This window comes from Carcharhinus amblyrhynchos, chromosome 9 (genome assembly GCF_965287045.1).
Source record: "Carcharhinus amblyrhynchos chromosome 9, sCarAmb.v2.hapA, whole genome shotgun sequence".
Classification (NCBI taxonomy): domain Eukaryota; kingdom Metazoa; phylum Chordata; class Chondrichthyes; order Carcharhiniformes; family Carcharhinidae; genus Carcharhinus; species Carcharhinus amblyrhynchos.
This window is the reverse complement of record NC_137332.1, coordinates 4900606-4914019: the sequence shown is the minus strand read 5'-3', so window position 1 is coordinate 4914019 and position 13414 is coordinate 4900606. Positions and strand designations below refer to the sequence as shown.

General features: G+C 44.9%; 1 protein-coding gene and 1 non-coding gene across 2 annotated transcripts in view; both read right to left on the bottom strand.

The window, feature by feature from the left end:
- LOC145348249 (atrial natriuretic peptide receptor 2-like) overlaps positions 1 to 13414 on the bottom strand; it is a 79053-nt gene that overhangs the window by 48697 nt on the left and 16942 nt on the right. The window contains exons 7-11 of the mRNA XM_080196451.1: positions 11448 to 11550; positions 8290 to 8435; positions 3973 to 4045; positions 3748 to 3895; positions 1330 to 1416 (exon numbers count right to left, since the gene is read on the bottom strand). Of these exons, the coding sequence (XP_080052577.1) occupies positions 1330 to 1416; positions 3748 to 3895; positions 3973 to 4045; positions 8290 to 8435; positions 11448 to 11550 (557 nt within the window). The remainder of the gene's footprint in view (positions 1 to 1329; positions 1417 to 3747; positions 3896 to 3972; positions 4046 to 8289; positions 8436 to 11447; positions 11551 to 13414) is intronic.
- On the bottom strand, positions 4798 to 4870 carry trnaf-gaa (transfer RNA phenylalanine (anticodon GAA)). The gene has a single exon. It is a non-coding gene; the product is annotated as a tRNA-Phe (tRNA).

Here is a 13414-nt window from a genome sequence, read left to right as displayed (position 1 = left end):
TCAAACTTCCCTCACAATTATAAAGACATTCTTCCTGTATAATCCTCATTTTTGCACCTACTTTGGTGTCTCTGATTCATAATGGGGACAGTGTCTTTATATCACTCAGGTTGATACACTTCCTTCAGCAATCTCGTGTTGGAGTCCGTGTTGGACTCCGCTTGCCTTGCCAAATTTTTATATCTTCTTCCTCAGACCATTTTCTCCCCTGACGGTGTGTATCGTGTCTAGTTTGTACATCTGCGCTGGGCAACCTTTGATGCCATTCCTAGGTTACCCACAGAATATGTGAGCCAAGGCATTAACAGTGAAGGATGCTTAACACATGGTGGGGCTCCAGCTCTTCACTACCTTGGCCACACATATACTTTCAGCATGAAGGGGTTTCTTGATAATGAAATGACAGCCATGGTCAATTTCCTAACCTAATCCAAGGGTGCTGAAGCCAATAACTGTGATCCCTGAACACTGTCCCAACCAGTTCATTCTAAAGTTAGCCAGCATTAGTTCATCAGTGTACAGGGTGGGGATTTCACTGCTCACACATACCACTTCATCCTATGTCCACTCACCAACAATTATTTGTTCTCTACTTCCATTGATTTCACGCAATGCAGGTCAGAGGCCTGAAATATTGCGGTGAATAACTCACCTCCTGACTCCCCAAAGCCTGTCCACCATCTACAAGGCACAAGTCAGGAGTGTGAGGGAATACTCTCCACTTGCCTGGATGGGTGCAGCTCCAACAACACTCAAGAAACTCAACACCATCCAGGACAAAGCAGCCCCGCTTGATTGGCACCACAGATACAAACATCCACTCCCTCCACCACCGAGGTTCAGTAGCAATAGTATGTACTATCTACAAGATGCACTGCAGCAATTCACCAAAGACCCGTAGACAGCACCTTCCAAATCCATGATAACTTCCATCTAGAAGGACAAAGACAGCAGATACACCACCTGCAAGTTCCCCTCCAAGCCACTCACCATCCTGACCTGGAAATATATCACCGTTCTTTCGCAATTACTAGGTCAAAATCCTGGAAATCCCTCCCCAACAGCATTGTAGGTCAACCCACAGAACATAGACTGCAGTGATTCAAAAAGGCAGTTCACCACCACCTTCTCAAGGGCAGCTGGGGATGGGCAATAAATGCTGCCCATGTCCCATGAATGACTAAAAAAGCCTCAAGCCTCCATCCCTGAATTCTTTAAACATACAGATAGCATACTAAGTTAGTATTTTAAATTAAGTTAGATCAGAATAAATTGACGTGCTTTTTATAGACGGTTCTGATCTCTTCTTTCTCAAAAATCAGTCCGTACCTCACTTGCTTTACTTCTTTCCTGATGGTTTTTGAGAGGGTGAAGGTTTTCTTGGGAATCCTTTTGATAGCCACTGTCCGACCATCACTGCAATAGAAAAAAAGGGATAGGGTTTAATAAGAGAATAACCAAAGACCATGACACACTTTGCCTCTCTTGTCTTATCCAAACATATTTTTAGTTAGAATAGAATTTGGTTTTATCTTTTATGGTCAGCTTTGCTTTGCTGCTGGGAATTTCCAGGGCTCAAAATCTCTGGAGCCTCAGGACAAGATCTATTCCCAACCTGTTGTCATGGCGTCAGATGTGGGCACCATTCTGTACCATAAACTTTCCATAATTCCATGAACTAAGGAGCTAAACTGGAGTCAATGAGAACTAGGAGAAAACTCTGGTTGGAGTCATTAGGTACAAAGGAAGATGGTTGTGGTGGGTGGAGGTGAATCATCCAGGACATTTCTGTAGGAGTTCCTCAGGGTTAGTGTCCTTGGTCCAATCCATCTTCAGCTGCTTCATCAATGACCTTCCCTCCTTCCTTCATAAGGTCAGAAGTGGGATTTTCGCTGATGACTAAACAATGTTCAGGACCATTCGTGACTCCTCAAATATTCATGTCCAAATGTAGCAAGACCTTGACAATATCAAGGCTTGGGCTGACAAGTGGCAAGTTACACAGATGCCAGGCAATGACCACCTCCAACAAGAGAGAATCTAACCAGACCCATGATACTCAATGGCATTACCATTGTTGAATCCCCCACTATCAACATCCTGGGGGTTACCATTGACTAAAAGATGAGCTGGACTAACCATATAAATACTGTGGCAGGTTAGAGGCTGGGAATTGTATTTTGAGTAACTCACTTCCTGACTGTCCAAAACCTGTCCACCATCCACAGGTCAGGATTGTAATGGAATATTCTCACCTTAACTGGATGGGTGCAGCTCCAATAACACTCAAGAACTCAACACCATCCAGGACAAAGCAGCCCCCCTTGATTGGCACCCCACCCACAAACTCCAACATTCACTGCATCCTCCGCCAACACACAGAGTACCCTCTACAAGATACGCTGCAACAGTTCACCAAGGCCCCTTTGACAGCACCTTCCAAACCCATAACCACTAGAAGGACCGGTGAGAGTAAGTTCATTCTCAGTCAGTGACAGCAGGCATGATTGGACTGAAGCTATCACCTCCATTCTGATCAGAAACAGTCGGTTTGTTACATCCAGCCTTGGAAAGTGGAGATGGAGGGATAGGAACGTCCCTCTCATAGTTTTGCTGCTTTTTACATGTTTCTGGTGTAGGTGAAGCCACTCTGTCCTGTTTGGGCCAAGCCTCCTATATAATAATTCCCTAAATTATTCTCCCCTTAATCTGGTTTCCAATGGGGGTACCATAAGCATAGACACAGGTCAAGGGTGGTGGAGGAAAAACACATTGTTAAAATAGTGGTGGGGGCTCGTTGGGCTGAAGGGCCTGTTTACCATGCTGAGTTGTTCTTTGTTCTTTGTTCAATATGCAGCAGCACCCTGGCATCATATCATACTTGAGAAGTGAGTGCCATAAAGCAGAATAGCAGATTACTTCCATCTAGAAGGACGAGGGCAGCAGATACATGGGAATACCACCACCTCCAAGCCACTCACCATCCTGAGTTGGAAATATATTTACAGTATTATTTATCAGTGTCACAAGTAGATGTACATTAGCACCGCATGAAGTTACTGTGAAAATCCCGTGGTCGCCACTGTCCGGTGCCTGTCCGGGTACACAGAGGGAGAATTTAAAATGGTAAATGCTCCCCCAGCATTGGGGGAGGAAACCGGAGCACCCGAAGGGAACCCACGCAAACACGGGGAGAATGTGCAAACCCCACACAGACAGTGACCCAAGCCAGGAATCAAACCCGTATCCCTGGCACTGTGAGACAGCAGTGTCAACTACTGTGCCACCATGTTGCCCCATATCGCCATTCCTTCGCCGTCACTGGGTCAAAATCCTGAATTCCCTCACTAACCGCATTGTAGATTAACTCACAGCGTGTGAGGCAGCTCACCACCACCACCACCTTCTCAAAGACAACTAAGAATGGGCAATAAATGCTGGCCAGCCAGCAACGCCTGTGCCCCACAAATGAATAAAAAATAGCAGGGTAGTGAAATAGCAGACTATTACAAAATGATACTTAGGTTATTTTTGCATATTAAATTTACCTTGACGCAGCGCAATTAATAATGGTTAGCTGCCGCTTTTAATTAAACAGGAAAGTGGACAACCTGATATCATATTAGTGTGTAGGAGGGGTTCATTCAGCCCTTTGCTCCAATATTCTTCTGCCTCGACGTCATCTTGCTGAGCTATTCCTTCAATTACAGAGACTGACGTAAAGACGTGACTGGACTGTGGACTTACAAAATTCCAGTCTGGATAAAGCTCCTTTCGTGTGAGTGGCTTGCAGTGAACGTGTTCCCCGTAACGTCCGTCTTCAGGCTTGGGATTGAATTTCCACTGGCTTGTTGGACAGTTACAATGCTCCCAACTCCCGGGATAAACTCTCTCCCTGTAACACACAATTGGAAGCAGAAATGAGGATTGAAGCGATGCCGGGGAATATTTCTGAAAGCGCTCTGAACCCACCTATCTTAATTTCCTTCAGATTGATAATCCAGCTCTCATCCCACAGCATCTTTTGCTTTTGGTATTGCAGCCACTGAAAAGCATAAGAAAAAATTTATTAGAATTAAATTCAGTTTGAATGCAGAGATTATTGATAGCTGTCAACTAATGATGCAGCAGTTAGAATATGCTTAATCTATTGTTTGAATCGCAACCTGTGTTTGTATCTAATTCTTTCATGCCATTCACTCTCTGTCTTTCTGCTCCACCGTAGGTTTCTGTCCTCCCTGAGCTCACCTTAGACCATCTGCGTTACGGTGTATGGTGTAAATAAAGTAACTTGGTGATGGGACTTTTGCCTCCGTGGAGTTATTACAGAGCTAGCTCTCCAGTTGCTCCTGGCGAAATGCAGGCTGGGAATCTGACATACCTGCTTTAAATCAGGAGCATGAGATTCCCTGATTTAAACATCAATTAGGAATCATCTTTTGACACTAACCAAATAAATAAACTCAAATTAACTTAGGGACAAATTAGAAGGGGCAGCTCCCCAGAGAGAAGGGGGGGACAGTCCAAACAAAAAACAAAGTCAAAAGGAAGCTTAAAACATCAAATTAAAATGTGATTGTCGGAGTCTATAATACACTCCAGCCCCTGCGGTGCCCAGCGGGCACAGAAGGCGCCAATTGCGCGCTGTGGACAGTGCATGCTCCCTCTCCAGGGACACCTGGCAGTGAATGTAGCCGCGGTAAAGGGGCAGACAGCCAGGATGGATGACCCTGTCAATCACCCGTTTAAAATGTAGTGCTAATTAGTAGGTAGTACAGAAAGCCAGCAAGGGGATCATGCCAAAACCCAGGATTGAACCAGGGACCTTTAGATCTTCAGTCTAGCACTCCTCCAACTGAGCTATTTCAGCTGGCAATAAATTATCATTGCAATGGCCAGGATTCAAACATGGGTCAACTGCTTGGAAGGCAGCTACGCTCACCATTATCCCTCACGCCAAAGTAGCAGAGAGTTTGTGATTTTCGATCAGGAATTTACATTGAGCCAGCCAGGAGTCGAACCTGGAATCTTCTGATCTGTAGTCAGATGTGTTATCCATTGTGCCACTGTAGTTCATACTCTAGCAAGCCAACCTCGTTAACCTTGCTGAAGTCATCACACTCTCCCTCTGTCTCTAACTTCTAGTTATAGATACTCACATGAACTCCCTATTCCGGGTTACTCCTGATTTTCTGTTGCTGTATTCCCTGTGCTCCTGTCTACTGGACACCTGACCAATCACCACCCTCCTTAAAGCCCTTCCTTTCAGACTTTTATCCTTTCCTCTCCTCCTTTGTGAACTTTTCTTTATAAAATAAATCTGTGTCCTGTGAGAAGTTGATGCTTGCTGTTAACAATCGCACTTGGACACCACAGTCACAGCTAAGTATTTTTATTAGAATCATAAAATCCTACAGTGCAGAAAGAGGCCATTCGGCCCATTGAGTCTGCACTGGCCACAATCCCACCCAAGCCCTATCCCCATAACCGCATGCATTTACCCTAGCTAGTCCCCCTGACACTAAGGGGCAATTTAGCACGGCCAATCCACCTAACCCGCACATCCTTGGACTGTGGGAGGAAACCGGAGCACCCGGAGGAAACCCACGCAGACACTGGGAGAAAGTGCCAAAGCCACACAGACAGTGACCCAAGCCGGGAATCGAACCTGGGTCCCTGTGAGGCAGCAGTGCTAACCACTCTGCCACCATCTGTCTTATTCTTTCATGAGATGTGGGTGACACTGGCAAGGTCAATATTTGTTGCCCATTCCTGAACAGAGTGTCTCACTTGGCCATTCCTGAGAGCTGTGGCTCTGGAGTCACAAGTAGGCCAGACCGGGTAAACACGGCAGATTTCCTTCCCTAAAGGATATTGGTGAACCAGTTGGGTTTTTAACAACGATGGTTTCAGGATCATTATTGTGAAATCCAGATTCTTATTGAATTCAAATTCTACCATCTGCTGTGGTGTCCTCCACATCCCCAGAGCATTACGCTGGATCTCTGGATACTAGTCCAGAGACAATGCCACTACGCTATTGCCTCCCCAGTCAATTAGAACATAGAAAAACTACAGCACAAACAGGCCCTTCGGCCCATAAGTTGCGCCGATGATATCCATACCTACTACTAAGCTTACCTATAACCCTCAATTCTATTAAGTCCCATGTACTCATCCAAAAGACTCTTGAAAACCCGATCGAATTTGCCTCTACCACCACCGACAGCTGCCGATTCCATTCACCCACCACCCTCTGAGTGAAAAACTTACCCCTGACATCTCCTCTGTCCCTACTCCACTATCTCCACTAATCAATGAACAACAAATACTTGCTTTAGATTTTACTTAATTTTTTTCTAACTGATGTTATGTCCCTGCATTAATAAGCAGATGAGTCCAATCCCTTCCTGCTGTTATCCATCCAGGCTTAACGTGCAAGTTGCACTTCTTCCCTGAGAAGATATCCACTCTCCACCGTGATCCTACATTGAGCAGGAATTCAACTTCACATCACACAATCTAAACCACGGAAAGTCTGAGTGTCAATGTGCTTATTTGTCATTGCCTTTGTGCAAGATGTTTCCCCTGTTCTTTCTTCAGACAGCCTTCCTTTCATTTGGCCAGAAGTTCCTCCAGTGAGAAGGCTGCACCGCCTAAATCTCACCCATATCTAGAATCACACAGATCTTTCAACAGGTCATTTAGCTCAGCGTGTCTGTGTCAGTGTTTGTGTTCCCCCCGAGCCTCCTTCCACTCCTTTTCAACACACTCCATCAACGCATCTTTTTTATTCTCCCTCACGTGTTTATCCACCTTCCTCTTATCCTCAACTACCTTGTGGTCACAATCCCACCAAATCCCCAACAGTCTCTCATCAATTCCATACGTGATTTAGCAGCGACTATTTTAAATTTGGAACCTTTGCCTCTGCGTTTATCCGATTGGATTTCTCCATAATTTTACAAACTTCTGTAAGGTTCCCCTTTTCCAGAGCAGAGAGTCTCTGACAAGTCAATCGCAGAGTTGATGCTGGTTCATCTTCTGAAATGGTTCAGTGCTGCTGAATGTATTTCACTCTCTCACAGGGAGCAGCCTTACACAATAAAATTAAAAACCGTCGGACGGCAAATAAGGTCCAAAGTTAAACTCTGTTAGGCCAAGTCTTGTTCTATAAAGACCATAAGACATAGGAGCAGAATTAGGCCACTCCAGTCTGCTCCACCATTCAATCATCGCTGATATTTTTCTCATCTCCATTCTCCTTTCTTTTCCCCATAACCCCTGATCCCCTTATTAATCAAAGACCTATCTATCTCTGTCTTAAAGACACTCAATGACCTGGCAGAAAGAATGCCTAAACATTAAACAACAACTCTGAACAATAGTAGATGCAGTAAGCGAGGAAATCTGTCACTGGGATATTCTCCTTCCCTGCTGCCATCAGATTTTTGAATGGACCTACCTGACACTAAGTTGATCTTTCGCTGCACCCTAGCTATGTCTGTAACACTGCATTCTGCACCCTCTCCTTTCCTTCTCTATGAATGATATGCTTTTGTCTGCATAGTGCGCAAGAAACAATACTTTACACTGCATAATAATACGTGAAAATAATAAATGAATGAAATCAAATCAAATCAAAATCAAATCCAGATTATAGTAATCACACTCTGCCAGTTTGTGAATTTGAACTCAGATGTACAAAATCTGGTGTCAATAAGAATCCTAACTGGTTCACCTTCGTCCTTTATGAGAAAATTATTGGCCCTTAACAACCATCTGAAATATTCACTGGGTTCTGTGAAGCTGGATAATTGAAGCAGATGTGTAATAAATGCTGGCCTAACCACAATGCCCACATCCTGGCAATAAATATAACTGTGGATAGAATTCTTTTAAACATGACAAAACTGAGCTGATATAATGTGACATGTGTACAGTTAACACAAAGTAAGCGTGTGCAACTTTAATCGAAGGACCATTTGAAGGAATTCTCTGGTGTCACAGTAGTTTCATGTCTCATGTCATCAGAAAACAATTAAAGCAAATTACACAAAAGAGATTTGGTGACACAAGAGGGTAATTTAACCAGGAAGAAATAGCGTGAAAAATTATGACACCAAATTTCTCTCATGCGATGTTGTTTCCCCTATCAATAATCCCACCCTGATAAACCAATGCCTTGTACACATCATTTCAGTATAACCACACACACATGTAAACACTTGAGGATTTGGCTCTTGTCTACCCGATCAAACAGACAAATGGAAGATTATTGTTACCTACCACCAGCGTGAGGATAAACCCACTACAGAACAGAGCAATTGGAAGGCCAATGGAAACCTTGATTCCAATAGACATGGGGCAGGCTCCACAGTCAGCAGGACAGGTATCACATCGCTCGTCCCCATCACAAACTCCGTCATCACAAACTAATGCAGCATGAGGTTAAAGAAAACACGTCTTATTGTACGGTATGCTGTTTGGAAGAATTTAGTTTTTATTTCGTGTTGTTAATAGATAGCACGAATGTAATAATGTGAAGGTGCCACTTAGAACCGGAGTTAATGTGAAATAATTATTCAAAATATTTAAGAGGCGAGGTTTTATAGCCTGGCTTATCCCAAAACCGAAAAATCCTACCCGAGGTCAACCTTCCCATGATCTGCCCCTCGCCTGCTCCTGTGGCAGGTGGGGTGGTAAAATTCCAGCCAATATATTTAACATCAGTATTGTCCCTTAGGGAAAGAAATCTGCCATCCTTACCCTGTCTGGCCTACATGTAAATCCAGAGCTACAGCAATATGGTTGACTCGTAACTGCCCTCCAAGGGTAACTAGGGATGGGCAATAAATACTGGCCAGCCAGCGATGCCCATGTCCCACGAATGAATAAAATAAAAAAGCAATATTGAAATATTAGCAGATTTCTGATGGTGTTTTTAATGATAAGTCAGTGGACCTCTCTATGTGTGCAGGAAGGAATTATGAGGCTTACAGGAAGTGAATTCTGCAAATATGACTCCTAGTTTTTATAGATGTAATTCTGGCCTCAGAGTTATAGAATCCTTACAGTGCAGAATGAGGTCATTCGGCCCATCGAGTCTGCACCGACTTTCCAACAGAGCACCTTACCCAGTTCCACTCCCCCACCCTATGCCTGAAAACCCATGCATTTACCATGGCTGTTTTGTTTTGTAAGCTTGAGGTAAAGTAAAGTTTATTTATTAGTCACAAGTAGGCTTACGTTCACACTGTAATGAAGTTACTGTGAAAATCCCTTAGTTGCCACATTCCGGCGCCTATTCAGGTATACTAAGGGACAATTTATCATGGCCAATGCACCTAATCAGCACATCTTTGGACTTTGGGAGGAAACTGGAGCACCCGGAGGAAGCCCATGGAGACACAGGGAGAATGTGCAAACTCCACCCAGACATTTCCCCAAGCTCGGAATCAAACCCAGGCCGCTGGTGCCGTGAGGCAACAGTGCTAACCACTGTGCTACCGTGTCGCCTGGTTTGGTTCCTCTTGCAACAAATACTTTCTTATCCACAGAAGATGTTTCCACTTGTTAGTTGAGACAAATTAGAAAATATCTAGAAACTAGACAGTCACCAGTAAATCCCAGGTGGGAATAAGAACATAAGAACATAAGAACATAAGAAATAGGAGCAGAAGTAGGCCATCTGGCCCTTCGAGCCTGCCCCGCCATTCAATAAGATCATGGCTGATCTGTCGTGGCTCAGTTCCACTTTCCCGCCCTCTCCCCATAACCCTTAATCCCTTCTCTTATCAAAAACCCATCAACCCGCTTCTTAAAAATATTTAGCGAGGCAGCCTCCACCACTTCAACGGGCAGAGAATTCCAGAGATTCACCACCCTTTGAGTGAAGAAGTTCCTCCTCAACTCCGTTCTGAACCGCCCCCCCTTTATCTTGAGGCTGTGCCCCCTAGTCCTACTGTCTTTTTTGAGCGGGAAGAGTCTTTCCACCTCTATCCTATCCATCCCATTCATCATAACTCATCACTCAGCAGGAACAAATTTACCCAGAGAATGGTGAGAATGTGGAACAAGGTGTGGTTGATGTGAATTATGGAGCAGCATTTAAGGGGAAGCTGGATAAACACTTGAGAGAGAAAGAATTAGAAGGGCGTGATGCCACATTGAGATTAAGAGGGATGAAAGGAGGCTCGTGAAGTGTATAAACACCGGCATGGACATGTTGGGCTGAATGGCCTGTTACATTTGAGATAATTTTATCTCCTGAATGAACAATATTCGGACTAACGACAAAAACCTCATAAATGTAAGAGCAGTGTCCTTTAGGAAAGAAAATCTGCTTTCTAAACTGGTCTATTTTTATTCACTCATGGTACACAGGCGCCGCAGGCTGACTAGCATTTATTGCCCACCCCTAATTACCCTTGGAGGGCAGTTGAGAGTCAACCACATTGCTGTGGATCTGGAGTCACATGTAGGCCAGACCAGGTAAGGATGGCAGATTTCCTTCCCTAAAGGACGTCAGTGAACCAGATGGGTTTTTCTGACAATCGACAATGGTTTCACGGTCACTAGTAGATTCTTAATTCCAGATATTTTTTATTGAATTCAAATTCCATTATCTGCTGTGGCGGGATTCGAACCCGGGTCCCCAGAACATTAGCTGAGTTTCTAGATTAATAGTTTAGTGATAATATCACTTGGCTATCACCTCCCCAGGTCTGGCCTATATGTGACTCCTGACCCACTGCAGCGCAGATGTCTCTTAACCGCATTCTCAAGGACAATCAGGGATGGGCAATAAATGCTGGCCCAGCCAGTAATACCCACAAAATAACTTCAAAAATCAGCAAGTAAAATCTAAATTAGCAGAAAAATGATGATGAGTTTGTTCAGTAGAAAGGTTATTAAGACCTTCAGATATCTTCAGTAGTCATTGATGACCTTGCTGAGAAGCAAATCAAACTCCACAGATTAGCCACACGGCTTCAAGGCTGCGATGAGATAAATCTCTGCAGTGAGTTTAGCTGAAATCGGCAATGGTGCAGAAGGAGGTGGAAAATGGTGAACTGGCCACTCAACCTGAAGCTAAAGAGTTGTGGAAGGAGAGAAGGAGGGATAAGATTGTGCATTGTAAGGAGTAAGGACAAAACCTAAAACTGGGAATCCAAAACAGGAGATGCCAAGTGGGCAGGACAGGGTGCATTGCTGATAGGAGTTTCTCCTTCCACTACAAGAACTATTCACCCTCTGATTAAAGGCTGTCTTTGGTTCTATTTGGATTCAGGGTTATATTAATCTTCATTAAAAAGGACAATCTTGTGTTCGTTCTTCCCATTTCTCAGGTGTTGAGCATTGTTCCAATGGGGGACAGTACCGATACGTTCATTATCGCTTATCTATGTGATTTACTCTGATGCACAAACTGAATAAAGCATTACCTTGTGCACTGAGTACCATGGTCTTCGCTTCTAATGCTGCGTGCATACGCCCCACCTTCACATGAGCAATTAGTGAAGTCACTCCAACATGGACTAAGACAACCTAAACACAGTGTGCAGAGGAAAGAAGCAGTTGTTAATATTTAGACCAGTAGAATTTTGTGGGTATCTTTGCCATAGGAGGACCACAACAGTTCAGTAGACCACAGAATCCCAACAATGCAGAAGGAGGCCATTCAGCCCTTTGAGTCTGCACCAATCACAATCCCACCCAGGCCCTATTCCCGTAACTCCAGACATCAACCCTGACACTAGGCATGGCCAATCAACCTAACTTACACATCTTTGGACTGTAGGAGGAAACCAGGGCACCCAGAGAAAACCCACGCCGACACGGGGAGAAGGTGCGAACCACACAGACAGTGACCCGAGGCTGGAATTGAACCCGGGTCCCGGGCACTGTGAGGCAGAAATTGAGGGAAATAAGAACATAAGAACATAAGAAATAGGAGCAGGAGTAGGCCAACTAGCCCTTCGAGCCTGCCCCGCCATTCAATAAGATCATGGCTGATCTGTCGTGACTCAGTTCCACATTCCCGCCCTCTCCCCATAACCCTTAATCCCCTCTCTTATCAAAAACCCACCAACCCGCATCTTAAATATATTTAGTGAGGTAGCCTCCACCACTTCAACGGGCAGAGAATTCCAGAGATTCACCACCCTTTGAGTGAAGAAGTTCCTCCTCAACTCCGTTCTAAACCGCCCCCCCCTTATCTTGAGTCTGTGCCCCCTAGTCCTACTATCCTTTCTGAGCAGGAAGAGTCTCTCCACCTCTATCCTATCCATCCCATTCATCATCTTATACATCTCAATGAGATCTCCCCTCATTCTTCTAAACTCTAACGAGAACAAGCCTAGTTTATTCAGCCTCTCCTCATAGCTCAACCCCCTCAACTCCGGCATCAGCCTAGTAAACCTCCTCTACACTCCCCCCAAGGCCAAAATATCCTTGCATAAGTACGGCGCCCAAAACTGCACACAGTACTCCAGCTGCGGCCTCACCAATGCCCTATACAGCCGTAGCAAGACCTCCCTACTTTTATATTCAATCCCCCTCGCTATGAAGGCCAGCATCCCATTCGCCTTCCTGACCACCTGCTGCACCTGCAAGCTGGGTTTTTGCGACTCATGCACAAGGACCCCGAGGTCCCTCTGCACCGTCGCCTGCTGCAGTTTTTCTCCACGTAAGTAATAGTCCTTCCTACCATTATTCCTACCAAAGTGGACCACCTCGCACTTGCCAACATTAAATTCCATTTGCCATTTCCTGGCCCATTCGCCCAGCCTATCTAGATCCTTCTGTAGACTTTCCACACCCTCCGCACAATTTGCCTTTCCACCAATCTTGGTGTCATCAGCAAATTTCGACACCCTACACTCGGTTCCCTCCTCCAGATCATCTATATAAATGGTAAATAGCTCAGGCCCCAGCACCGACCCCTGGGGCACTCCACTAGTCACCATCCGCCAATCCGAATAGCACCCATTGACCCCCACTCTCTGTCTCCTATTTGACAACCAGTCCTCTATCCACGCTAACACCCTACCCCCAACTCCATGCCCCCTGACCTTCTGCAATAACCTCTTGTGAGGTACCTTATCAAACGCCTTCTGAAAATCAAGAAAGACCACATCCACCGGCTCTCCTCTATCCACCGCCCTAGACACATCCTCATAGAACTCCAGTAAGTTTGTCAGACACGACTTCCCCTTAACGAAACCGTGCTGCGTCTGCTCTATCAAGCAATTCCCCTCAAGATGCCTCGCTATTTCCTCCTTGATGACAGATTCTAACATTTTGCCTACAACAGACGTTAAACTAACCGGCCTATAATTCCTGGGGAATGAATGGGGAAATGGAGTTGAGGCCCATGAGCAGACATGATCATATTGAATGATGGAGCAGG